This window comes from Sardina pilchardus, chromosome 6 (assembly GCF_963854185.1).
Source record: "Sardina pilchardus chromosome 6, fSarPil1.1, whole genome shotgun sequence".
NCBI lineage: Eukaryota > Metazoa > Chordata > Actinopteri > Clupeiformes > Clupeidae > Sardina > Sardina pilchardus.
This window is the reverse complement of record NC_084999.1, coordinates 35,290,882-35,317,220: the sequence shown is the minus strand read 5'-3', so window position 1 is coordinate 35,317,220 and position 26,339 is coordinate 35,290,882. Positions and strand designations below refer to the sequence as shown.

Below are 26,339 nucleotides of genomic sequence, written 5' to 3'. Positions count from 1 at the left end.
TTTACAGGATATCTCCTGCCTGTTGTCTGAACACAGTGGCAAAATCGTTGCAGAGAGTATTTGACATACAAAATAGACACTATGAACCCGCCCCATTACAGATCATTCATGGCTATAGTTTCCATAGTAGCAGCTAACATTAAGCTAGCAAGTGATTACCAGGCTAGCGTGCTAGCTAAGGATAACAATTAGCTAATGTTTTGGAAACGAAGGCGTTTAACGTAATATCCGACATCTTATAGCTGCTACATGTAGTTATGTACATGTTTGAAATAAACAGAGTTAAAAGAAAACCAAAAATGGTGTTACTTACCACTCACTGCTAATATCCGAGCTGGACATTGTGTTATCACTCCTTTCGCTGGCCAGTAGCTGCTACGGTTTACTTTGAGTGTTTGACACGGATCCTCTCAATTAATTTCCCCACCAAGGATAATTCGCCGGTTTCCACGGTGCCTTCTTCGTGAAAGTCGAATAATGCGTAATTAGACATTTATTTATCTTTCTTTCAAACGAATATGTCCGGACGACAGTAGCGACTCGCTCGGTGCTCGACTGTCTCTTCAACTGCCAAAGAACGCAATAAACAAACGAATTCTGCGCATGCGAGTACGCGTGCTGGTTTACATATGTCGCGAAAATATCTGTACAGTGTAGCCTACACAACTCAAAGTTAGTTGAAATATAGCTTAGCAAATAGTTATTAAGAAAGTATGGCTGCAACTAAAGCTCATCTGAAAATATAACCCATGCCATTTCAGAAGAATGTGGCTAAAGCTTTTTAAAATATATGGGTCTGACCCAACCCATTTTTGGATTTGCCCATAAACATGATCAACATTCCCATCACTTGAATCCATGAAACATAAGAATTTTACTTCAATAGCCTAATTGTTGTCATGGAAAGAATTGTCAATGTGATTTATTTATGTGGTCACTGTATATGCATGAAATGAACCCCCCATCATTCAGTATCTGAATATTTGCTATTTTTTCAACTGGATCAGAGTTTGTGGAACTGATAATTGCTAGTTCTGGATTAATCCTATTTGAGCCCAATGAATGCATCATTGCTATTTTTTCAACTGGATCAGAGTTTGTGGAACTGAGAATGGGTAATTCTGGATTAATCCTAGTTGAGCGCAAATACTTTCTGCAAGAATTGAATACCTTTAAAAATGTCATAGGTTTTGCTGTGCTGTCTGAAGGTGAGCCCTTTATTATCATGGAAGTAATAAAATTTCTACACTAGAAATTGTCATACTTATTCAATATAGCATTCAAACCAATCTTTGTGCTGCAAATGGCTTTTTGATTAATGTATGTTGTAATGAAGTTTGACGTATGATGGTAAGTAAATGACCATGTTGCAGTAGCCTAACATTAGCTACTATGTGGCAAAATTACCAGCCCATTACGTTGCAGCAACGTAATTTGTTTACTTTATGGCAACGTTATCAAATTACTAAACGGCAACGTTGTGGCAAAGTAATTTGTTTACTTTATGGCAACGTTATCAAATTACTAAACGGCAACGTTGTGGCAACGTAATTTGTTTACTTTATGGCAACGTTATTAAATTACTAAACGGCAACGTTGTGGCAACGTAATTTGTTTACTTTATGGCAACGTTATCAAATTACTAAACGGCAACATTGTGGCAACGTTATTTGTTTACTTTATGGCAACTTCCTGTAGGCAACGTCATGGCAACGTCACTCAGATTACCAAGAGGCAACTTACTAAACAGCAACGTTGTGGCAACGTAATTTGTTTACTTTATGGCAACCTCCTGTAGGCAACGTTGTGGCAATGTTGCCGCAACGTTGCCAGAAGGTAATGTCGCCATGACCTAATGGCAACTTATAGGCAACGTTGCCAGATGGTCGTGTGTTAGCTGGGAATTACATTTTCTAGTTCCTTCCATGGAATTACATTTTCTAGTTATCATGGGGATTGTTCTTCTTCCGACCAAAATCAACGATTTATAACACTAAAACCACTGAACCGTTTGAAGTCATTCAAGCACTCATACAAAGATCTTGTAACGGAGATTTGACGATTGTATTTTTGACATTTGTGAACTTCATACTTTTTGAGATATTTATGATAAAAGAGTTTAAAATTCCCATAGAGTTTACATTGAGACCCTTTGGCGGCAAAGATTAATTGTTTCGTCAGTGCTCAGCTGTCAGTAATCAAGGATCTTTGATCCAAACGCCATGCCCCCGCTGCAACCTGAATGCTGTTAACAACTATGAAAACATTCTACCATGCCATGTTATCGTCGTTATCGTCTTGTCTCCTGTTAGGCTACTCCTTACTTGATTTGTTTATATCGTTACAGTAACCGGTTTGCTCTCGGTAACGTTATCAACAGCTAAAGACAATCTAACCTAACGTCAACGTAAATTTAACACTGTATTTAGCTAACGACAACCAAACTTGCTCCAGGCTAGGTTTAACGTTGGGTAGGCTGCAAGGCCAACAGGGCTTACACAAGGGCTTTTAGTCATCTTGACAGAGCAGCCTACTGTACACGACACCGATCTTCACCCAGAGTTAGTGAAGTACAACCTGATAGACATTTAGGTTCAAGCCTAACAGTCGTTTCTAGCACAAACTGCATTGCTATCATTTTCACGTTTGTTTGTTAGCAAGCTAATCGTTTCAGCTTGGACTTGCCAGCCAGGCAATCATTTAAAGCTTTCGGTATCATTCACAAAATTAAAAACCTTTGTTAACAGCTTATTGTACATTCCTATTAGGACAATCACACACCTGGAGACACTTCAAAGAACATACTAGCTCTATATAGCCTACATAAAATATCCTACTATAAGCTAACGTTACATTTGCTAGATGTCCTACCTGTTGCTGCATCATCGTTGATTGGCGTTGTTTGAGATTGTATTCCGTATTCCAATGGTGTTTAAGTCTATATGGCCTACTTTTAACCTGCATTAGTATATGAAGGCTATAGGCTAAGCTATCCTACCAGTCGTTTCACTGTAGGCCACTAAAGTGTCAGCTCTTGCAACTCGTTTGAAGTTGGCAACTTCATTTCAGTCTTTTAAATTCTAATAAATGAAGAGTTATTTTCCATAATAGCCTATATCCACAATTTTGATGCATTTTCATAAATCACTTTTTAAATGTGACTTTCCAAGTAATTTCAGTGGAATTGTAATTGGGTTATTGTTATTTATCTATTCTTCTGTGTAGCCTAGTTGTCTTTTTAACTAGGCCTAATACAATGTTTTACACAGTCAGCAACCCTTTTGCATTTACATGCAATGGTAATTCCTTCCATGGAATTACATTTTCTAGTTAGTACAACTCTTCAGCCAGGCAGAGCAGCTTATTGGTGATATCACCTGTGTTAAGTGCACAGATATAACCAATACGTGATTGGACTTTTACTCTCTGAAGCTTGACTTTTCCACCTCTGAGTGTGCGTGTATGCGTGCGTGTGAGTGTGCGTGCGTGTGTGTGAGTGGATGTAAGGAGTGTGGCTTTCTATGATGCAGTGAAATGGGGGAGTTAGGTTAAGGTGAGAATGTTGTTGAGTGCATGGAGAAGTGTGTATATATGAAGTGTGTTAAAGGTAGGGATCGGAGCGGTGTGAGGTTAGATGGAATCAGCACTCAGATAGAAAGGATTGTAGGAGAGATGGGTTTTTATTTCCCCCAAATAAGGCCCAATGGGCATAAGGAATTACGAAAATTGTAACAAAAATAAAAAAAATACTTTAGATAAACAAAATAAATAGACTTAGTAGCCCAAACAATAATTCTATAAATGCACAAATAACTGGTGACTACAGACCAATTGCACTAGTCCATGCATCACCACACTGGAGAGAATTCCAAGACTTAAGCGGTCAGTACACTCGACGCACCCGACTTGTCGTGCGACATGTTGACGTCACGGGGAACGTTGTAACCATGTATACTTGCGTGTGGTAGTCGCGACACAATTTGCAGTATTCTCCTGAACAGAGGCACGGTATCCATTGACGTTAATGGCAGTAGCAACTAGCTTCTTTGCTGATATTTCAGACTTAGCTTGCACAACTGAAGGATTAGCCTACCATCTCGTTTATGAGATGAGTGTAATCTCCCTAAATGGAAAGATATATATTTTTTTTAGGTCTAGCAGATATCCTTTGGTTGAAAATAAATCTCTTCCTTACCTTTTGCTGGAATGCTTATGTGCCTCGGTCCTAGTCCTTTCCCCCTAATATCCTCCTGTTGCAACTCTCACTGGTAACTTCGTTAACTTATCCAACGTGGTTCACGACTGTAAACAAATCAGTCATCCAAACGGCAACTCTTGCTGCAGCCTAGCCAAGTTAACTTCCCACTTCTCAAACTTACTATTATTCAAACTTCATGACTACAGTCGTTTTAAAAATGAATGGGCTTATTTAAGATGTTGGATAGGCTATATGATAATGCCTGAATGTGGTTTATGTGGTTGATGACTGTAGAAGGACACTGGCTCCGTGAGCTTGGCTTCAATTAAATCTCTTCCTAGTTGTCGTGCGAGGTTGGCGCGCGCGGTTGATAAAAAATGTTCGGTGTCCGACAGGTCGGCGCGCGGCTGAAATGTGGCTTGCGACACAGGAAATTACGTCATTTTGACGTCACATTGTCGCGCGACAGGTCGGGTGCGTCGAGTATACTTCTAGCATTACGTCTTTCCATTAGAGCTACTCTCCCGTCCAAATGAAATCACAGGTTTAAATACATTGCGCACACCCCTCTAATTGGATCATTCCAATATAACTCAGCAAGGGTACTTCCAGTCAACAAAATATAAATCAGCTTTAAACAGCCCAAAATATACTTCTAAGAAACTAGAAAAGTAACAAAATACAGTTGCTGAAGTTTGGCATAGCCAAACTAAACAAACCTGCAAAACTGTATACTAGCCATTATAAATTACGTTCTTACTCCCGGCTAACCCAGGAAGTAACATGGTTTCTTTAGACAAACAAGACACGGCATTCACTCATACACAAACAGATTGAAGACGCGACAATGGACACCGATAAGACAAACACGTAACGAATTAATAATGACTTGACATTTCTTTGTAAATAAACGGAACATTTATATGACAAGACGTGTGATTATTTTAGCGGGCGTAATGTGATTGAATGGTGAATGTTTTAAACTGTTGGGAGTTGTGATGGTTGATGTAGCTTGGCGTACACCTCGCCGTAGTGTTTGATGTTAACTTCTAGGCCTGGGGGGGTGGTAGGTGTGCTTATGCTGCATTCCAGACCTCATCCAAACGAGTGGGAGGTGGGACCTACCCTACCTGAAAGGTTCTACCTCCCACTTCAAAGCGTTCCAAGCATTTTGGAGTGGGAGGTTTAGAAAACATGGGTGACCGCCTAACGTTAGCATACCGTCGTAACGTTAGCATATTAGGCTAGGCTAACTGTATAACGTCATAACGTTACTTTCACAATACGTTGTATTCTTTGTTGACACAATTTTAAGTCATAATATGAAGAACAAGTTAATTACCGTGTCTAAAACAACCCTACCCTAAAGTTTATAGCGTATTCCTTGAAGTTACCCCTCACGGAGCATGTCTCCATGGGCGCCGCCATAATCCTCCCACTTCATTTTGTTGAGGTCGGGGCAGGTTGAGCTCATACGAGTTCGCGAGTAGGAACTCCCACTTCGACAGGCGTTCCAGTGCATCTTTCGTAGTTGGAGGTAGGATAAATCCCACATCCCACTAGTTTAAATGCTGTCTGGAATGCACCATTAGGTGCGCAGTGTGGCGCCGGTGGCCGTGGGGTGGTGCATTATGGGTATCGAGCATCTTGGAGGAAGGCCTATATATGGTCACTACGGTGAATGTAGGCCATTGTAGGGGGGTCATGATGTTCAGTACCTTTACTCTGAGTCAGCACTCTGCACCTTGAGCATGCAGTGTATGCCGAAAAAAAGCCATTGTAGTAATGTTTGGGCACTGAAATCTTGAGAGAACACCCAGTGCAACCTTTTTTTTGTTTTGTCCAAAATGATTTTTGCAAATTGCAAAATCCCTCTAAACTTGCTGTTTAGGCCTACATAGCCTATTAGCCCATGCCTACACATTCTAAGGTTTCAGTGAAATATTGGCACACCACTAATAATATAGACAAAACAATTACTGCCAAGTACAAACAAATGATGGGAATACTATTTTTTATATAAGCTAATGTCCAACCAGCTCCTCTATAAGACTAGCTCTTCTCAACATTGCTTTATTGTGTTCTATATTCTATACTATAGCTATTCTTTATGCAAGTCCCATATACACTCCTACAAGTTTTGTTTTGTCAAGGCAGGTTGCTGCACTGCCAGCTACATATAATCCAAACATAGTAGGCCAATAAAAAAAGAGGATATAGTTGGTTGGTAATCTAAATGTAAAAAATGATAAGGACTAAACCAAAATTATGCTAATCGCGATTAGCCACATTGCTACAATTCAAATGATATTGACATAAATTAACAACTACGATAAGGCCATGATTTCCAATACAACTACTAAACAACATAACATGACAAATTAGCCTCACTCACATAATTGTCTTCCCATAATAGGCTAAGTAGGCACAGTCTAAAAAACAATTCTAGGTTATGCTCCACAGTAGTCAGATGTGCTCCTCCCGACACTTAAAAGACAACTTAGGCTATTTTTGGACATGTTACGGTAGACACAGAGCTGTTTGATCTGATCTTAATCCTGATTTTATTATTGATATCAGCAGAGTCAGCTTTTATAACTCATCCAGAGGTGTGCATGACGAACTTAACTTTATCCACATGGCAAGCGGAGGACATGCGTAAAGGTGCGTAATCTGGTTATCCATAAGCAAAGTAGCCTTCTACCGTTCTCCGTCGCTGCCCTCAGTGAATTCTTTGATGTCATTAGATGTTTCCCCTTGTCACATGCAATTCAATGGACAACTTCGAAGTAGAAAGAATTGTTTTCTTCTTCATTTACTGCATCTCAATTATCTACAGACCCCCCCCCCCCCCCCCCCCCCCCTCTAAAAAAACCTCTTCGGATTTGCATGATTCACACAAGTCCCACAAAGCGACGTGAAAAAAGCGGGAGGCGCCGAAAAGCGAGCTGTTTGCATCCCTGTATACAGCTACGGGAGAAACGGGAAGGGTCTGATGAATGACATGTTTGACTGATGATTGTAAACGGTACAGAACTTTGGGAGACATACACATTCAACCAACATATACTTGCAACCCGACAAAGATAAAACTTAAAGATGGCAGTGACTCACTGCCGTGACGGTGGCTATACTCGCCCCGTCACAAAGTGCTACAGTCAGGGGTGTGTGTGTGTGTGTGTGTGTGTGGATGAGTGAATGGGTAGGCAGAGAGAGCTGAGCAGAGAGCAGTATAATGCAGGTTCAATTTAACTGGCTGTCAATTAAACTTTATAGGGCCTTGAGCAGCTGGCTCTTGACACAGGTGCAAATCAGCATAATCAGCATGTGATGTCACAGCAGTGCAGTGCGATCAAAGATCATTAAAGCGCAGCGTGCAGGTTGGATCCCCCTATACAGCATAGTGTATACTAATGACCAAACAACTAGAATATCAGAACCGGAGAAATATATAACAACGATATTTGTAGATAACGTTGTAATCAAATAACTTCCGCATAATAGCCCTGACCGGACGTGACGAGTCCTGAGGGAGTCCGGTGAAGTTCGAATTCAAATAGCTATGGATGTGTACGATGAAACCGACATCAATGAGCAGATCTATGATGGCCCACATGGCCCGCTGCCAGCGTCTTGACATCTGGACAATGAGAGGTCAATTTCAACCTGAGAGCACCAGAGCTAACTAAGTTTAGGCGGTTGCGATATTTTGACTGCATGTGCAGTGCCTGGCTGAATCCCTGCTCGACTAGATAAGACGTGGGAAAAGCGATGAGGAGAAGGTGAACTCTGTCCCATAACTGAGGGAAATGCTGTCCGTGGGTAATCCACAGCGCTCGCCAACCAGAGGTACGGAACGTGGCCATCGCCTCGGCATCATTTTGGAGGTCAATGAGGCTCTCTTGGATAGCCTCCTCACTACTGGCAGCATCTTGTTGGAGCGGCTCCATCACCCAATCGGGGACGGCTAACTGGTCAAGATCTCTGAAACGGACCTCCATATCGGCCTTGACTGCCTTCAAGTGGTTCGTGTAAACCAGCAGATGGCCATCAGTCAGTTCATCCAACACCTGAATGTAAGTAAGTAGGCAATAAGTTATTTATTGATAGACAGATGGATAGAAACGTTATTGGTTCCCTTGGAAATTCAAGGAAATTGTAGGCTATGTGAAATGAATTAGCCTACCTTGGTCAACTGTGGAAAGTTGTTAAACTGACGCCTGCTCAAATTTTGTCCATAGAGCTCCAGCTTTGCGAGAAGGCTGCGTATGGTGGCCCTCGAATGGATGAGAGTTACACCATTCCCCTGGAGCTTCAGGGACACCTCGTTCATCTTCCCAAAGAAGTCAGAAAGATAGAAGACGTTGTGGCGGCAGGACCATAGTTGGGCTTTCAAAGTCGCATCGGCCTTTTCGAGGAATTCGAGGACCGAGGGGAACAGCTCACACAGCCTGGCCAAGCAGTTCCCTTTTGAGAGCCAACGCACCTCTGTGTGGAACAGCAGGCGCTGGAAAGACTCATCGTTTTCTCCACATAACTGCCTAAAGAGCCGGTCATTAAGAGCATGGGATTTGATCTTGTTTATTGCTTTGACTGCTACATTAAGGGACTGATGGAGTGAGCCGGAGATGTTTTTTGCCACTAAGTTGTGCCGGTGCAGTGCGCAGTGGACTGTAAGCACTTGTGGGACCTGTTTTTTCAGGAGCGACGCAAAGCCGCGGTATCTGCCGACCATAGCTGGCGCTCCGTCCGTGGCACAGGCGATGATGTTCCTCATCGGGATGCCCCTTTCCTGGAGGAACTCAGCCAGGGCAGTGAATATGGTCTCACCTCGCGGGTTGGTGGTGAGATACTGCCCAAACAGGAAGTCCTCATGGAGATCCCCCCCAGACCAATAGCGAACATTAAGAGAGCATTGTTGTCGGCAGTTGTGGTCTCGTCGAGCTGGATGCTGAAGGGGGTCTCACGCAAGGTGGCACACAGCTGTTGCTCAGTGTCGAGCGACATCTCCCGTATGCGCCGGGCAACAGTGTCATTACTGAGCGGGATGGCCTTGATGACAGACGCAGCGTCCCGCTCCATGACAGTGGAGATAGCCTCTTTTATTGCTGGAATTACCAGAGACTCACCCACAGTGAACGGTAAGCCAGACTTTGCGATCAGTAAAGCGATGTTGTAAGACGCCACCAACCCGCTCTCACTTTGGTTAACGTTCCGGGCGAACAGGGTGTTGATTGTTGGACGCCGTGAATGTTGATCCCTCAAAGACTTAAAGAAGGCCGGGTCTTTTGATGCCTTGTCAGGATGCTTTTTAATTAAATGCTCCTGCAACTGCGAGGGTTTCATCGCTTCGTCCGAAAAAACGTGATCGCAGAGCAAACACATCGGTAAACCCGTAATTGACATAATTTACATTGTACTGTCGGCACTTTTTTTTGTTATCCGCCATGTTTGTTTGTTTGTGTTGTGTCATTAAAGTTGAATACGTTACATTGTGTGCACTTTTTATTGGATATTGAACTGTTAACCCGCGAACTTGGGTTATGTTTATCAGCGTTACTATAGTGATCATGACATAGCATGACATGCCGAGCGTGATGTCTCTTTTCTCCGCTTGTCACCAGCGCGGTGTCTTCGGGTTCTTTCCGTGTTTTCCAGTATGAGCCGAACCTTCATTTTATTAAGGCAGTCTTATGTTGCCCCCTTGCGGTTGCAGTTTTAATTAAAGTCCCGATGCTTCGGGAGTCCCGATGTGCGGGAAAGAAAGGAGCATTCTCAACCCGTACCATCTGTAGCAGCGTGAGGCCGGTCGTGTGCAGGCCATTGAGCAACAGTAAAAATGTAACTGAGACAGAAGAGGGGTTAGAAGCTCATAAATGAAAGTGGCCTGTTTATTTCAGGTAGTCTTTTTCTGCGCAAAAAAAATTTGAACTATTAAAGTTTAAAATGTAAAAAAACCCACACGTTTCCACCCATGTTCCCACCGCCCCCCTAGGTTGTACGAACGCCCCCCGCCCCCGTTGAGAAACCCTAATGTAGAGTGTGTTGGTAGCTAATGACGGCAATTACCATGGGACAGGTAGAAATAGAGTACAAAATGCATAGGCCTAATCATGCTTAATCTGTGCATGTAGTCTATTAGTTCAGGTTAATTCATATGCATCATTTTTTGTATTAATTTGTGATAAGTAGGCTAAGGTTTGAGATATGACATGACATCTGAAAACTATAGTTTGGGACAACACCAAAACACAGATTTTGTAGGCCTACCACAAAACACCAATAAAATGTGTTAAAATCATAAAACCATAAAAGTCTATGCTTGGTTTTGTTTATAGCCTGTGGACAGAAATAGGCCCGAATTCTGGGAAATGCTTATGGATGGGTTGAGTTGACATGGCCCCTTGAGACCAACATGTTGGCTACAGGTGGGTGAGTTTTTGCAGATTTTCTCTCTTGCGTGTTTAACGGACTCTTTGCATCGAATTAAATGGTAACAAAACTTAAGTCACTTAACTTGCCTACAAGAGGACGATTCGGGGATGGATCCTTCGATGTGAACGCCAGCATGGATTATCCAAAATGTGTGTTTAACATATATGACGATTTTTATCGGTTAGGCTACAGGTCGTCTTCAAGCAAGCAAAAATGATGCCTAAAAAGCGCTGCTGGAAGGGCGAGGAGGTAGCAAGACAGCGACTGAGCCAGTGCATGGTAGGGTCAATGTTATGATATCATTATAATACAGTATTTTACGGGAAAACGTTAAAAAGCTGATGATGTGTTTCGATGAACTGCGAACTGCGAACTTCTTACCTGTCACTTTCCAGGATAGTGCTTTCTACAGGACTTTTATTTTGACAAACTAAATTTCGGAAGTTGTTGTAGGGGAAGTCGGGGTTACTGATGGATTATAGCAACCCATGCTGCAAGCACAGATCAACTTAATTTGATAACATCAAATTTCTGTCAGCGTCAGACACATCAAGCAAGAATAGGCCTATAACAATTGGAAGTGAAATGTCCGCTCCAGCAAAGGGGGACCTCAGGGACGCGGAGAGGGAATTGTTACTGGTTATTGCTGCAGGTAACGTTAACTTCAGCTGTAAGAAACGGATTGGGACTGGATATGGCTTCTGTATTGTGTGCAGTTGACGTACTATATCTGGCATATTTTAAAGTGGACCTAACCAAGTTAATTATTAAAGTCGAGTTGGCATAGGCCTACGACATAATTTGGATCATGATTGTTCTGTGCATTCTACAGGCTAACAAGGTTATTACGAAATTTCGCCAAGCCTGCTAGCTTCTAGTTGTTAGCTGAACGTTACCTTCCATATGATGAGATTAACGTTTACGTTACATTATACATTTCCGTTTTTCTGTGGACACACACACGAGTAGGCTATCTATGTTACCCAGACACTTTTTTTTGTAGTATAATGACCTCAAATCTTCCAAACTCTATGTTTTGTTATCTCTGAAAGTGAATGCCATGTCTCATCAGTTTAGCAGGTCATTCAGCCTCACATCAGGAGGTCCTTCCTTCAAAGAGGTGTGATACAGTATATTTGGAAGACACTATTCCAGAGTTGAGTCATTAAATACATTAAGTGAATAACAAATTACTAACCTGGTAGGCCTATAGTGAGACAGATGTCGTTCACTTTCAGAAGAACCCAAAGCACAGTTTGGAAGATTTGGGGCGATTATGGAGGTCTCAGCACCAGTGTTGGGCAAGTTACTAAAAATTAGTATTCAGTTACAGTTACTAGTTACTTCTTTAAAAAGTAATTTAATTACTTGACCAGTTACTGCAGGGGTGTCACTCATTTTCACCGAGGGCCACATCAGCACAATGGTTGCCCTCAAAGGGCCATATGTAACTTCTAAGATTTGTAGCGCCAGCCACAAAATCTTTAGCATCGGTATAAAACTTCTAAAATCGAGAAGTTGAGAAGAGCAAAAGGTATCAGCATGACATGTTGTCTTTTTGGTTGTTGTGTTTTGTAAAAACAAAACAAAAACCACTGTCAGTTCCAGTTTGACTTTTCAATGAGGGTCACACTGGTCAGTAAGGAAGAGGTCATGCCATCGATTTTTTTTTTTTTCATATTTCTGAGTTTTTGGATTAGAGTATATTCAACTTTTCTGTCATTACACAAGTGAAATACCAGTAACGAAATGCAGTTTTACATCTAGCCAGTGATGCAAACGAGTAGGTTAACTGACATGTCAAAAAGTGCATCCATATGAAACGCGTCATTACACCGTTCCTTACACATAGAAGCGATGGTCCCGGTGGACTTTTTCTTTGAAGTTTTAAAGTTGAAAGGTGTTGTGTGGATTCTGCGTTGTTCGTTTTAAACTGAAATGAAAATTCAACGCAACAGGGCGATTACCACAAACTTCTAGCCTACCTTTACTTGCCTGATCTGAATGCACCTCTCTCGGTCGGAAGATTAGCCTGATGACGTCATACTCAATTCTTGTCAGAATATGAGTCTGAAACTGCTCCATTCAGCTGCGATTATGGGGCGTGATTCAAACGATACAGGGCAGGGGGGATAGCTCTGCACTCATTGGATAGACCAAACCAAACAGAACAAGTTATTGGCTGTCAGTTTCTGCGAAATCTAAGACAACGAAATGTGTAGTAGGCTAGGTTGGGAAACATTCTCCTTCGTTTTTAAAAATAATTCCTTCAAACAATGAACAGCTGGGGAAGTGTGTCGTTAACCCAACGAGCAAACAGACATTTTTAAACAAACGGGAACAACATCACCCAAACATGCTGTTTTGACTTGGTGAAAGTGAAACTGAAGTTTTCCCACATGTCCTCGTTGGTCTAAGTGTTCAGAAATAGTTGTGCGAATCCGTGATAAAACCTCCGTTTCAATAGCTAAGATAAACGAAAGGCCAAACTGCATGAACAAATTATGCATTCATAGCCATAGCGTTTCTGTTGCAATCAAAATCAACCTAAGCCAACATGGTCTCACACCCAACTCGTCGAACGAGGACGCATGCAGCCGTGAACGTTACTGCTGTTCATCTGTCTATCATCGCGTAAAGCCCACCCTGACAATGTGATTGGTCCGAACAGATCTGTATCTCGAATAGTAGCAGCTGAACGGAGCAGTGCCAGACCGAAGTTCCCTGCAGAAAAAGAATGTAGGCGGGGCTAAACTTCGGTCTGGCATCCAGGCTAGGTTACCCCTCACATTACATGCATATTGCATGAAAGAGCACAGTTTAAGCATTCTATTGATATTAGCAGCTAACTGCTGTAATACCGTTCAATATGCATGAAATGTAATCATATTCTGCACATGGCTCTGTGTCCATCTCCACACCCATTATTGCCGGTGGAATATCTCACAAATAACTCACTTATCACATGGCAAACCATATATCAGACCGTACCGGGGGTGCATCATTTGCCCCACTTTTTAAAAATAGTTTGAAAATCAATCTGTACCCAGAATAGATTTTCCATGAACTTCCATGAGAAATTGTATTAAATTCTATTGATATCTAAGGGGTCCACAGAGCCTCTGAAGTTTCCAATTAACAACAGACTACAAATGTTGTGTTCTTACATAACAACAAAAATAATAGTAGATTTAGCCCTATAATGTCAAAGAAAGTTGAATATAAATATGGACATTGTGCATCATTTGGTGCCAGTTGTGTGTCTCTATCTTTATTACTTCCTGAGATATGGCAGTTGATTTGCAGAGCCTGTAGTCTGTGCTGAGCTTCACATTGCGCTCTGCGTTGTCATTGACCACATTCATGGACACCAAGTGAATCGAGGCCTCCTTGTAGGCTGGGTGAGCAGGCCAGGTTGCAGAGGTGGAAAAGTCCAACTTCAGAAAGTAAAAGTCCTTCCACATTAGGGCTGTCAAAATTGCTCAAAAATGACGTTCGAATATTCGCTCTAAAAAAACAGATTGATTCGATTATATTCGAATATCTGGTTGCGCATTTTGTCCATGACGCACATTACGTCAATAACAGGCCAAATTAATAAATTAATACAAAGAGACATAACTACTTGTAAAAGGTAGTTCATTTAAGTATAAATATATTTGACAACGTAGGCTATTGCCTACTCAAAAACAAGTAAATCAAAGGTCAACACCGCAGACCTCACTCTCGCTTGCTCTCTCGCACTCACACACACACTTTCTCTCTCTCTCCCGCACCCTCGCGTTTGTTGCGCACCTAGCTCTCTGCGCACAACGGAAAATGAACAACAACAAACAAATGTTGAGTGCTGATAAAGATTTTTGTAGCCTACAAGCAATTCAAGATCGCGACTCGGCTATAGGCTATAGCAGGCTTCATTCAATGATTGAAACAAATATTATTAAATTAGGCTAATTGAAGTTTTACAGTGGGCTAACCCGACTTCAGTTTCATGTGCTGTTACATCGCGTTGTTATCAGCTCCTCAGCTTTCAATCCCAAAAGTTGTTGTTTCGATTCTAGGCTATTGGTGACTGTTACACAGGGATACGGTAGACTACATTGCTTGACAGAACTCCCTGAAGCCTGCCCCATCCACGACACTGATCGGTCTCCTTGCAAATGAACGAATCCAGGCTATCGGAAGATAGGCTTATTTTCGTTTTTGGCCAAACAATACTTGCTTGATTCGCAAGGACTTGGAGTTGGATTTTTTGGGTAATAGGACTATACACAATTAAGCTATATGCTTTTTAAACGTAGACTAGGGTGCACCGATCCGACTTTTTCAGTCTCGATACCGATACCGATGCCTGGGCTCTGCGTATCGGTCGATATCCGATACCGATCCGATACCATTGTTAATTAATAAACTGTATACCTCACTATGTGGAAAAGACTAAAAGCATCAGGCTTGACTTAAACATTCTTTCTCTAACTAAACATTACTTTCCTAAGAAAAAATCTAACAAAATAACACTTAGATATAAAGGTAATGTATTATTATTATTACAGTGCATGGAAATGCACTGTATTGATATTCCTTCGTTTTTTCTTTTTATTATTATTTTTATTTTTATTATTCTTCCAGGCCCTAATTTGACTCTAACCGCTTATCGTAGAAACTTGGTTCAAACTTTGTCACGTAGCTCTTGCATCAAAATTTCAGTCTATTACTTTTCATATTTCTACGACTTTCACTTTTTGAGATATTAGATAAAAACTAAACTTAATTTTGCCTTAGACTTAACATTGGCTTTGTGACATCATAATTAGCTTTCAAAGAAATAGAATGGAATCAACTTTGCCAGTGTTCTCTCACTGACTTCAGCAACTTCAATGGAACTTCTTCTCCGTGTGTCTCTTCATTGAACTGGATAGCTCACTTGTCATCCCCACTTTCTTTCACTTCTTTTTCTTCACTTCCTCTCACTTTCTCTATCACTCTCTCTATTTCTCCCAATTTTGATAACTTTTTAAAACTATATTTAAAATAACACTTTTTATAGCAAAGCAACCACTAAAATTACTTAGTAAAAACCTAGCAACCACTTCCATAATGACACCCTGGCAACCACCTTAGCAACCAATGTGATTTCCCTAGCAACCAACGTGATTTCCCTAGCAACCAACCTAGTAACCACTTTTTATAGAATAGTAACCACTTTAATTAGCCTAGCAACACCTTAGTAATCACTTTAAGTACCCTAGCATAATCCTTGCAATGACTTTCCATGCACTGGTATTTCCTTCAGGAAATGCTTTTCTAGTTTTTATTATTATTCTTCCAGGCCCTAATTTGACTCTAACCGCTTATCTTAGGAACTTGGTTCAAACTTTGTCACGTAGCTCTTGCATCAAATTTTCAGTCTATTACTTTTCATATTTCTATGACTTTTACTTTTTGAGATATGAAATAAAAACTAAACTTAATTTTGCCATAGACTTAACATTGGCTTTGTGACATCATAATTAGCTTTCAAAGAAATAGAATGGAATCAACTTTGCCAGTGTTCTCTCACTGACTTCAGCAACTTCAATGGAACTTCTTCTCTGTGTGTCTCTCCATTGAACTGGATAGCTCACTTGTCATCCCCACTTTCTTTCACTTCTTTTTCTTCACTTCCTCTCACTTTCTCTGTCACTCTCTCTACTTCTCCCAATTTCAATAACTTTTTAAAACTATATTTAAAATAACACTTTTTATAGCAAAGCAACCACTATAATTACTTAGTAACAACCTAGCAACCACTTCCATAATGACACCCTGGCAACCACCTTAGCAACCGACGTGGTTTCCCTAGCAACCAACGTGATTTCCCTAGCAACCAACATAGTAACCACTTTTTATAGAATACTAACCACTTTATTTAGCCTAGCAACACCGTAGTAATCACTTTAAGTACCCTAGCATAATCCTTGCAATGACTTTCCATGCACTGGTATTTCCTTCAGGAAATGCTTTTCTAGTTATTATTATTATTATTATTATTATTACAGTGCATGAAAATGCACTGTACTGTTCTTCCTCGGTCTTCTTCTTCTTCTTCTTATTATTATTCTTCTTCTAACGCAGCCAATTCAGCTTCAACCGTTTAACGTAGAAACTTCATTCAAACGTTGTTGCGTAGGTCTTGCTTATGCCATGCCTGCTTTGTATTTTTCAACTTTGTAACTTTTATACTTTTTAAACTATTAGTTAAAAACTATTACAATTTCCCCCATAGACTTAACATTGCTCATTATGACATCACGGCAGCAATTAGAATCTTAGGCCAGGTGGCCGGCCACCTGGGCACCAACTGTCAGTTTCTCTGGCTTTAAGCATACAGTCTCTCAGAAGACTACACATATCCTGTTAAACTGTTTCCTCTGTCCACAACTGTTTCAAAATAAAAGTCCTCAATGCAATAATACACTATTAAATCATTTAACCATTGAAACTACTCAACTATTGAACTGTTCAACCATTCCAACTGTCAGTTATCATCCACTATGCCTCCAGTCAACTACATGAAACCTCTATGTACCTAGCAACCAACATAGCAACCATTAAAATTAAGCGTTTATGACTGTTTCCATAGCAACCAACATGATTATACTGCAGTAACTTCTTGTTTCCTGATAGTGGCCACCATGGATACCCTAGCAACAAATGTTTCAAAATAAAAGTCCTCACTAGCAAGTTAGCTAGTTAGCATGGTTAGCATTGTTAGCATAGTTAGCATTTTTAGCATAACTGCAAAAAATCATCAACTAAGTTAGCTAATCAACCTGGTTAGCATTGTTAGCAAATTTAGCATTGTTAGCATAGTTAGCATTTTTAACATTGCTGCTAGAAATCATTAGCTAAGTTAGCTAATCAACCTTGTTAGCATTGTTAGTAAAGTTAGCATTGCTAGCATAATTAGCATTTTTAGCGTTACTGCTAGAAATCATTAGCTAAGTTAGCTAATCAACATTTTAACATGAATAGAAATCATTAGTTAAGTTAGAACTGGAATGTTTCATCTTTAAACAGTCTACCTTCACACTATCAACTCTCTAAACTATGCAACCACCATGTTTACCCTAGCTACACCTTAGTAACCATATCTACATTATCTATCTATTTCTGCATTTTCATGCACTGGTAATTCCTTGGAATTGCATTTCTAGTTATTATTATTATTATTATTATCATCATTATTGATTACATTACTAGTATTAAAAATAAACAATTGTGCACCAGCAGCAACTTGGAACAGCATTCAAATTCAAGTTTACAGTTATTACCAAATAATAAATCTAACTAGCTGACATGAAACTCAACAAATGCATACATTGAAACACCCCTGCCAAAATGGTGTCTCCCGCGAAACCCCTCTATTTACTCATAGTGGTACGGTCCCGCAGTTTCCCCACGATAAACTAATTAGTTTACACAGAGTTTGAATGGTGGTAAACAGCACTTGAAGTTGTACGTTTTTAACAGCCAATTTGAACATTTGCATGTCTTGATACCAAGAACAGTTTATACAGATATGAGATAAAAATGACAATGTGTTTAGTTTGAGTAGCCTATTTTGTGTTGACTACACATTAAACGTGTTGCCTAAATGCAACAAAACGTATGAAGATCGTAATTAATCTATGACAAATGGAGGTTGGTATAGACATTCTTTTGATCCTATGACATACATTTGGTATCTGTATTTATCCCATCCGTGAATTTAAACACTCAGAGCACACAGTGAGGTGATGACACACTCTAACCCGCAGCAGTGAGCTGTCTGCTGCAGCGGCGCAAAATGGCATGGTTGACTAAATTAAATTCGGATCGGCCCATGGATCGGCTCATTTTTTCCGATCCCCGATCCAGCTATTTTGTTCATATCAGGGCCGATATCCGATCCAAATATCGGATCGGTGCATCCCTAACGTAGACGCAAACGTATCACGTAGTTTACAACTACCAATTGAAATCAAAGTAACTTATATCGATTCCCCTCTCAAAGAAGCACACGCACTTCAAACAATCATGCGTTTCACAGGCAGGCTATATCGAGCGCGTAATTTAGGCGCTCCGTTCGCTAAAATAGTTTAGAACTCTATTTTGTTTTCACACGTAGCCTACGCGTTGCTATCACATCTGATGTAGCCAGTTGCACTGATCATGGAAGGTGGTTGATGTGGCCTCCCTGTCAGTCTCACACATGTGCATTGATTCCGTGCCGTTCTGACCCACTTATACCTAGAAGCGCCGCTCCCCGGTCATTTGACCGCTTTGACGACCTACTAGAAGCGCCGTGCTGGTGTGAACTACTTAAAGCGCGGCTGAGGCGGTCAAAAGACCGCTGAGTCCTCAGACTGGGACGCTGTTACTTATACATAATGATAGCTAGATGGTGCTTCGTGCACGAATCAAATGGTTTGGGCATAAATTCCGTTTGCACCAAGCCAACATGTGTCATTCGTGTCAGACCGGTTGTTGTTTCATTATGACATAGGCTACAGTACGTTTGAGTTATCTGTTCATTTATTTGTGTTGATTTGCGTTGTTTGAGGTAAAAACTGGAAGAGTTATTGAACAATCCTTAGTCAAACTTGACTTTCATCTTTTTCATAGTATTTCATTTTTTACATTTTGTTTTTACATTTTGTATGCTACTTAGAAATGTTATTTATAGGCTATTTTAAAACGGAGGCATGCGTTCTGTGATTAGGAGCCTGACCCGATGGACCCGAGGGGAGATCCATAACACCGGCCCGCAGTTCGGGATTGGGCAGATAATCTAAACTGTAAAATGAATGGGTGGCTAGTTCTAATTCACTCCCCAAATTCACTTGTATTCATTTTATAGGTAGCCTATGTTCGCGCAGCCGAAAAGGATCGGACCTGAACAAAGACGAAACCTAGTCTGGTTTCAATTACATAGTAGCCAGGATTTTATGCCGCATTTTTACAGGCTACCGCGGCTACTTTCGAAAACAATTTTCATTCATTTAGGGAAAAACATCTAGGGTCTAGGCTACCTCGGAGGGAGGGAGATAGAGAGAGCAATAGGCTATGCTGAGCAGGTGTGGGCGCGAGAAGAACTTAAAAATTATGAGTGAAAGATGTTCTCCGTTTTGCGAATGTTGTAGGCTATGTTTGCGATGACTGCTGATAAGAGCTAAATTTTTTCTACAACGTGGTTCACGGTCTAGTGGGACAGAACTGTGGCGTACTGGTTAGGGCGATAGTCTTTGAATCTAAACCTGTTCATGGCTGAAATTCTTTTGAGCAAGGCATCAAAAAAGTATATATTCTTTTCTATTCACACAACTACACGCGCGCAGGCGAATTTGAACATTCTGAAACGCGCATGCGATGAAACATGATTGCGCATTCTTCCACGAGTTGCCTAAACAGCCAGCCTGCTCTGCTGCAGTGATGTCTGTAGCCAGGGCCTGAATTTCATTTTTCACAACAGGGGGAATCGTTGTTAAAAAATCATTCACATTTAACATCGTTGTTAAAAAATCATTCACATTATATATATGAAAGGAGTGCGATAAAAGGTGTCCTTTTGGCGTTAAAGGCGATGCAATGAAAAATGTGGGTGCACCTAAATTGTGTGCTGGTGCACCTAAAAAGGCGCACCGGTGCAACCAATGCAAAAAGTTAGTCTGGAGCCCTGACCCTAAGAGCCCGACGGATGCAAAGTGCGCCTGATAAAAAGAATTGTGATTAAAAATCGAGATCGTTCAATATGGGAAAAATAATCGTGATCAATTTTTTTGCCATATCGCCCAGCCCTACTTCAGTCCATTTACACAACTTGGGTTACATAAGAAGAGTTTGTTGTTTCCAACTGATTATTAAAATAATCAAAGTCTAATGTTCTCTCTCCATATAACAACGTAACCGTGTGGAAAAAAACACCTGTTAACTCATGAATGTCACAAAGTATCTGCACAACATAAACATTAGGCGCGTGTGACAACGTGCCCACTAGTGATCATGTGACTTGCTCTGCTGCAGCCAGTGGCTTCTCTCACTTCTGTTGCTCACCTCCTGATTTAATGAATTTATGGGGTTTCAATGTGATTTTGAGTGTGCCCCTCCCCCTCTAAGTAGCCTACTTTAAATATTCAATAATGTAATTTTGCACATCCTCAAAACATTCACGATAATATCGCAAACAATAGGCTATAGCCTATATTGCCCACCCCTATTCTGGAGTGTTAAAGATTAAAAGAAAAAATAACAACAAGAACCGTACCGAACCGAAAACCGTGACCCTAAACCGTGATACGAACCGAACCGTAGATTTTGTGAACCGTGCCACCCCTACTGCTATGACCATGCAGGATCATTCAGACCACTTATGGTAAATTTACTGCATACTCTTCCTATTTATGCACCAGCCTGCAAAATGTGAGCCGCCTGCATGCTTATTTTAGTTCTTGAGCAATGGGCTTGTGAACTTTGTCAAAAAAAGAGGCAGAACAAATTTCCCCCCCCCCGTTAAACTGGCTGTAACTTGAAAAGTATTGATCTTAGGACAAAAACATTTTATAGAGTGTCTCATGGGTAACATAGGTACACATGGTATTTTTTTCGGCGTGCGCTCTGATTGAACTGACGTGGAATGACCCTGCTGCAATTGTTCCATGGCTAAGTATGCAGTCAGCAACACAACACAGATTCTTGATTGGCTGCTGTGTGAAATGTTGCTGTGCTAACAATAGCAGATTATAGCAATAACAATAAACTTTTTTTTTTTTTTTTTTTTTTTTTAGATGCCAAAAAGATGTTTGCATTTTCATTTTGTCGTTTTAATGATAATTTCTTTTTGGGTTGAAAATACTTCCAATATTAAGATTTATTGTTCCCATCATTTCCTATCATTTAACAGGTAACGTTCAGGAGGCTTCGCGACTGTTGGGTTGTAAAGATGTGCGCGTCAACTGTTTGGATGAAGTAAGTGGATCATTATCATTGTTAATTCAGTCTCTTGAGTGCAAACTTGATTCTTGCAGCAGGTGTTTACATAGTTGGAGAAACTTTTGTCCAAAGCTACTTACAGAATATGAACATTATAGTTCAAAGTAACAGTTTAAAAGCCTACATTAAGCCTAGTAGTAATAATAATCCAATAAGAGTGTCACATATTAGAGATGAAAAACAATATTATATTAATAAAACCATAACTCTGTAAGATAATTATCTATCTATCTATAAATTCAAGGAACGTCTGTCTGTGTGTGACTCTGTCTGGCTGTTCCACGCATAACTCTCGAACCACTCATCCGACTGCTTGGAAACTTCATGTCACGTGACATGAGCGTGTAAAGTGGCAAATATTTGAAACAGTCTATCAAAGAGTGAACTCAGCAAGCTGCTCGATAGAACCATGGCACCAACATTTTTAAGAGTGGGCCTAAAAAAATATCTAGGTTGCACTGGTGCACCTGCGCTGCTCTCGTGAAAGCATGAATGTCTTTCGCAAGTTTTCATTGTAGACTACTGTATGTGTGCAAATTCACCAAACAGTATGAAAGAAACCCCTCTCCTTGGCCCACTTTCTCTCGCTCTCCCTCCCTCTCTCTCTGTTGTGCATGCTCAATGGACACCCGCCCCTCGACATGCACATTCAATCCAAATAAAACATTCACAATCGTAAAAGCAATGACTCATAGAAGACGATTAGCCAAAATATGATTAAATCTGGTTAGCATCACTAGGGAGCGTACCTATGTTCCCCAGGTCCTATGTTCCCCAGGTCCTATGTTCCCCACTTTGTATGGGACCGGGGAACATAGAACCCTTTTTTTGGTACATTTTAAAAAGGGTCTTATGTTCCCCACTTTTCCCAAAAAGGGTCCTATGTTCCCCAGTCGCAATACATACCGGGGAACATAGGACCCTTTTGGCGAAAACCGGGGAACATAGGACCTGAGGATCATAGGGATGACCCCCATCACTATTAGCATGCTGCAGACATTTAAAACTCTTGCGTTCAAATTGACTGACCATCTCAATACCGATGTTTTCCAACTTCAAGACTCAAAAGGGCTTGTCCCAAGGAGAAAAAAGTATTAACCTTAAAGGGATAATCCGGAGTGAAATGCACATGAGATCAATTTGTCGAACTATTGGGAGTACATGCGTTGAGTTGACACCAAAATCATGTCATTCGGATGTATTTTGAGAAAGTTCGAGTTCACCGTTTTTAGCCAAAACTCCTTTCGCCGCTACAAAACGCTATTTTTATACCTCTTCTACTGTTCCAAACAACACTACACTTACGTGGTAGTGAGTAGAGGGTCCCTAATGCCAAACCGAAGTATCCCCACGTCTTTATGTGGTCGGATAAAGAGTCCAGAATGAATTTAATCGAGTCCGTACCTTTCCGGAAATGTTATTAAAATGTTGTTAAAGCGTTGCCAGCTGCAGCAGCGACATTTCCGGAAAAGTACTGTCTCGATTAAATTTATTCTGGACTCTATCCGACCAATCGGATAGAGAGAAAATCACAATTAGATTATTTTCCATAATCGTTCAGCCCTAATAGTAAGTAGTGGTTTATTTACAGCAAATATGTAAGAAATACTTACAGTGCCTATAGAAAGTCATCATACCCTTTTGAAATAGTTACTTTTTTTGTCTTACAGCCTGAAATCAAAACCCATTTTAAAAACAATCTTTTCCAGTTTTATTTACACATTTAGCTGTACAACATCAAAATAATGAAAAAAAAGTCAACCGTTCTGAAAATTAATAAAAAAATAAAAACTTGAATAACAGGGTGGAAAAGTCATCATACCCCTGACTTAATACTTTGTAGAGCTTCCTTCTGCTTTCATTACAGCCATCAATCTGTTTGGATATGTCTATTATAGCGTTGCACACCTAGATTGGGGAATCCCTGTTAAAATCCAGTCAAATTCTGTAAGGAACGGCGATGGACTGCTCTCTTCAAGTCAATCCACAGATTTTCTATAGGATTTAAGTCAGGGCTCTGACTTTGCCACTCAAGGATATTCGCCATCCTATACTTAAGCCACTGCTTTGTTCTTTTGGCAGTATGTTTAGGATCATTGTCGTGTTGGAAGGCGAATGACCTGCCCATCTTCAGCTGTCTAGCAGAGGGACACAGGTTTTCCTCAAGAATTTGGGTGTACTTGGCAGCATCCATTTCCCTTCTATCCTGACCAATTGCCTAGTCCCTGCTGAAGAGAAACATCCCCACAACATAATGTTGCCCCAACCATGCTTCACACTAGGTATGGTGTGTTTTGGGTGGTGTACTGTGTTTGGTTTTCACCAAACATAACGCTTGTAGTTCAGTGCAAAAACACATCTGGAATATTCTGCTACCATGTGGAAAAAGCTTTTATGGTCAGATGAGACTAAGATTGAACTTTTTGGAGACTAAGATAGAACTTTTTGGACTGAGCTCCAGGCGCTTACCAAACACAGTATACACACCCAAACACACCCAAAACACACCATACCTAGTGTGAAGCATGGTGGGGGCAACATTATGTTGTGGGGATGTTTCTCTTCAGTGGGGACTGGGCAATTTGTCAGGATAGGAGGGAAAATGGATGCTGCCAAGTACACCCAAATGATTGAGGAAAACATGCGTCCCTCTGCTGTAAAATGTGAGTTTTTATGTCAGTTATTAGCTGGTTTGAATTGCATTGAGCTCAATGAGAATTAGGGCTGCAGCTATCGATTCTTTTTGTAATCGATTAATCTAGCACTTTATCGATCGATTAATCGATGAATCTGATAAAAAAAAAAAAAAGCGTTTTTAAACAACCAAAACAAATCATGCATAACAAGGTATTCATTCCAAATCCAAAATATGGCTCCAAAACTAAACCCATTTAAGTGCCAGTGACAATAATTACAGTACAATACAGTTAAATCAACTTATTGTAAAACATGGATAACATGTAAAACTGTAAATACAAACTTAAATAGTAAAGGCCGGGTAGGTGTGGTCGGAGCGGTGTGAGGTTGATGGAATTAGCAACTCAGAAAAAGGATGAATGAGCATGGGTATTTATTTTTCCCAATTAAGGCCCAAAGGGCAAAAATAAAGAAATTGTAACAAAAGTAAAAATATCAAAATAAATACTTTTGCTAAACCAAATAAACTGACTTGACAGTCAAAACAATATGAATTCAATCAAGGCTCAAAAATAACAATCAACTACACAGACTAATTGAACTAGTCAATAGCAGAGTATCGTAAGACTTACGTCTCAACAGCAAGCACCCCCCTATCAGACTGAACAAACCAGTTCCTGAACGCACCCCTCAAATTGGACCAAGCAATAGGCTATACGAAATCTCAGCAGGGGTGGTTGCAGACAATAAATATAAATAAGCTTAGAACAGCCCAAAACAACATTCCAAAGAACTAGAAAATACAAGGAACTAGTAGGAACTAGGAATTACAATTCATTTACAATAACAAACTCCCAGGAAGTCCCAAAATGTTTTTTTAAAAAGATGCATTCACTCCTATACAAACAGACTGAAGACGCGACACCGGGAGACTGGTGGACATCGGGTAGGACAAACACGTGACAACTTGATAGCCTAATGACGTGATAATTCTTTGAAACTAAATAAACGGAACATTTATGACAAGACGTTGTGTGTTTATTTGAACAGACGTAATGTGATTGAAGGGGTGAATGTTTTAAACTGTTGGGAGTTTTGAGGTGTATTAGCGTAGCCTACGCCTCGCCATGGTGTTCGTTTGTAGGCCTACATATAACAGCTACGGGAGAAAAGGGGAAGGGTCTGATGAATGACTTGTATGACTGATAATAATAAACGGTAGAAGGATAAACGGGAAACATAGACACATTCTCAACAAACATACATGCATTGCAACCCGACATAGACAACACACATTATGATGGCAGCTCACTGCCGTGACGGTGGCTACTCGCCCCGTCACGCACCTCTGTCGCCATCGCGCCAACTAAATTCAGAATGTATGACGCGCTGGTGTGCTTCCATAGGAATTTAACGAGGCTTCGAGGCAGATGTTTTGCCTCGAGGAATTTTCATAATCGAGTTACTCGAGTAACTCGACGAATCGTTGCAGCCCTAATGAGAATGAAACCAGCTAATTAGCTAACAGCTAAAAACTGACATGAAGCAAGCCAAACTGTTAGTATGGTGAAGGGTATAGTGTTGATGTGGGGTTATTTCAATTCCAAAGGCCAAGGGGATTTTATCAGGGTGCATAGTGTCCTGGATCCATAAAATAACTGCCCTTTAAAAATAAAAATAAAATCCTCTATGGGAATTTAACATGGGCGTTCCAATACTCATGACCCCCTATATTTTAAGGAAAACATTTATTTATTTACAATACATTATTCATTCACAAATAAAATTGATGTCCTTAAAGGTTGAATATTTCCTCATTGTTTCATTTAAGGCATTAAGATCAATTTCCAAAAGATGATTTTATATTTAACTTTAAGCATGTGTTCCAATACTTTTGGAGGGCACTGTATGTGCAGAAATGAAATGGATTGGATTTGGTGAGTAGCCTATTCAAGTCTTTTTTTCCCCGAAGTGGGCCTATAATGAAATTCCACTCTGATGTACAGTATAATAGCTATAGATAGTCTGTCAAGGGTGATTAGGCTAATATACATGTATT

General features: G+C 40.5%; 1 protein-coding gene across 1 annotated transcript in view; it reads left to right on the top strand.

Annotated features, from left to right (window-relative positions):
• The first annotated feature begins 11,091 nt into the window (after positions 1 to 11,091).
• ankmy2a (ankyrin repeat and MYND domain containing 2a) overlaps positions 11,092 to 26,339 on the top strand; it is a 77,313-nt gene continuing 62,065 nt past the window's right edge. The window contains exons 1-2 of the mRNA XM_062539678.1: positions 11,092 to 11,285; positions 21,555 to 21,619. Of these exons, the coding sequence (XP_062395662.1) occupies positions 11,219 to 11,285; positions 21,555 to 21,619 (132 nt within the window). The 5' untranslated portion in view covers positions 11,092 to 11,218. The remainder of the gene's footprint in view (positions 11,286 to 21,554; positions 21,620 to 26,339) is intronic.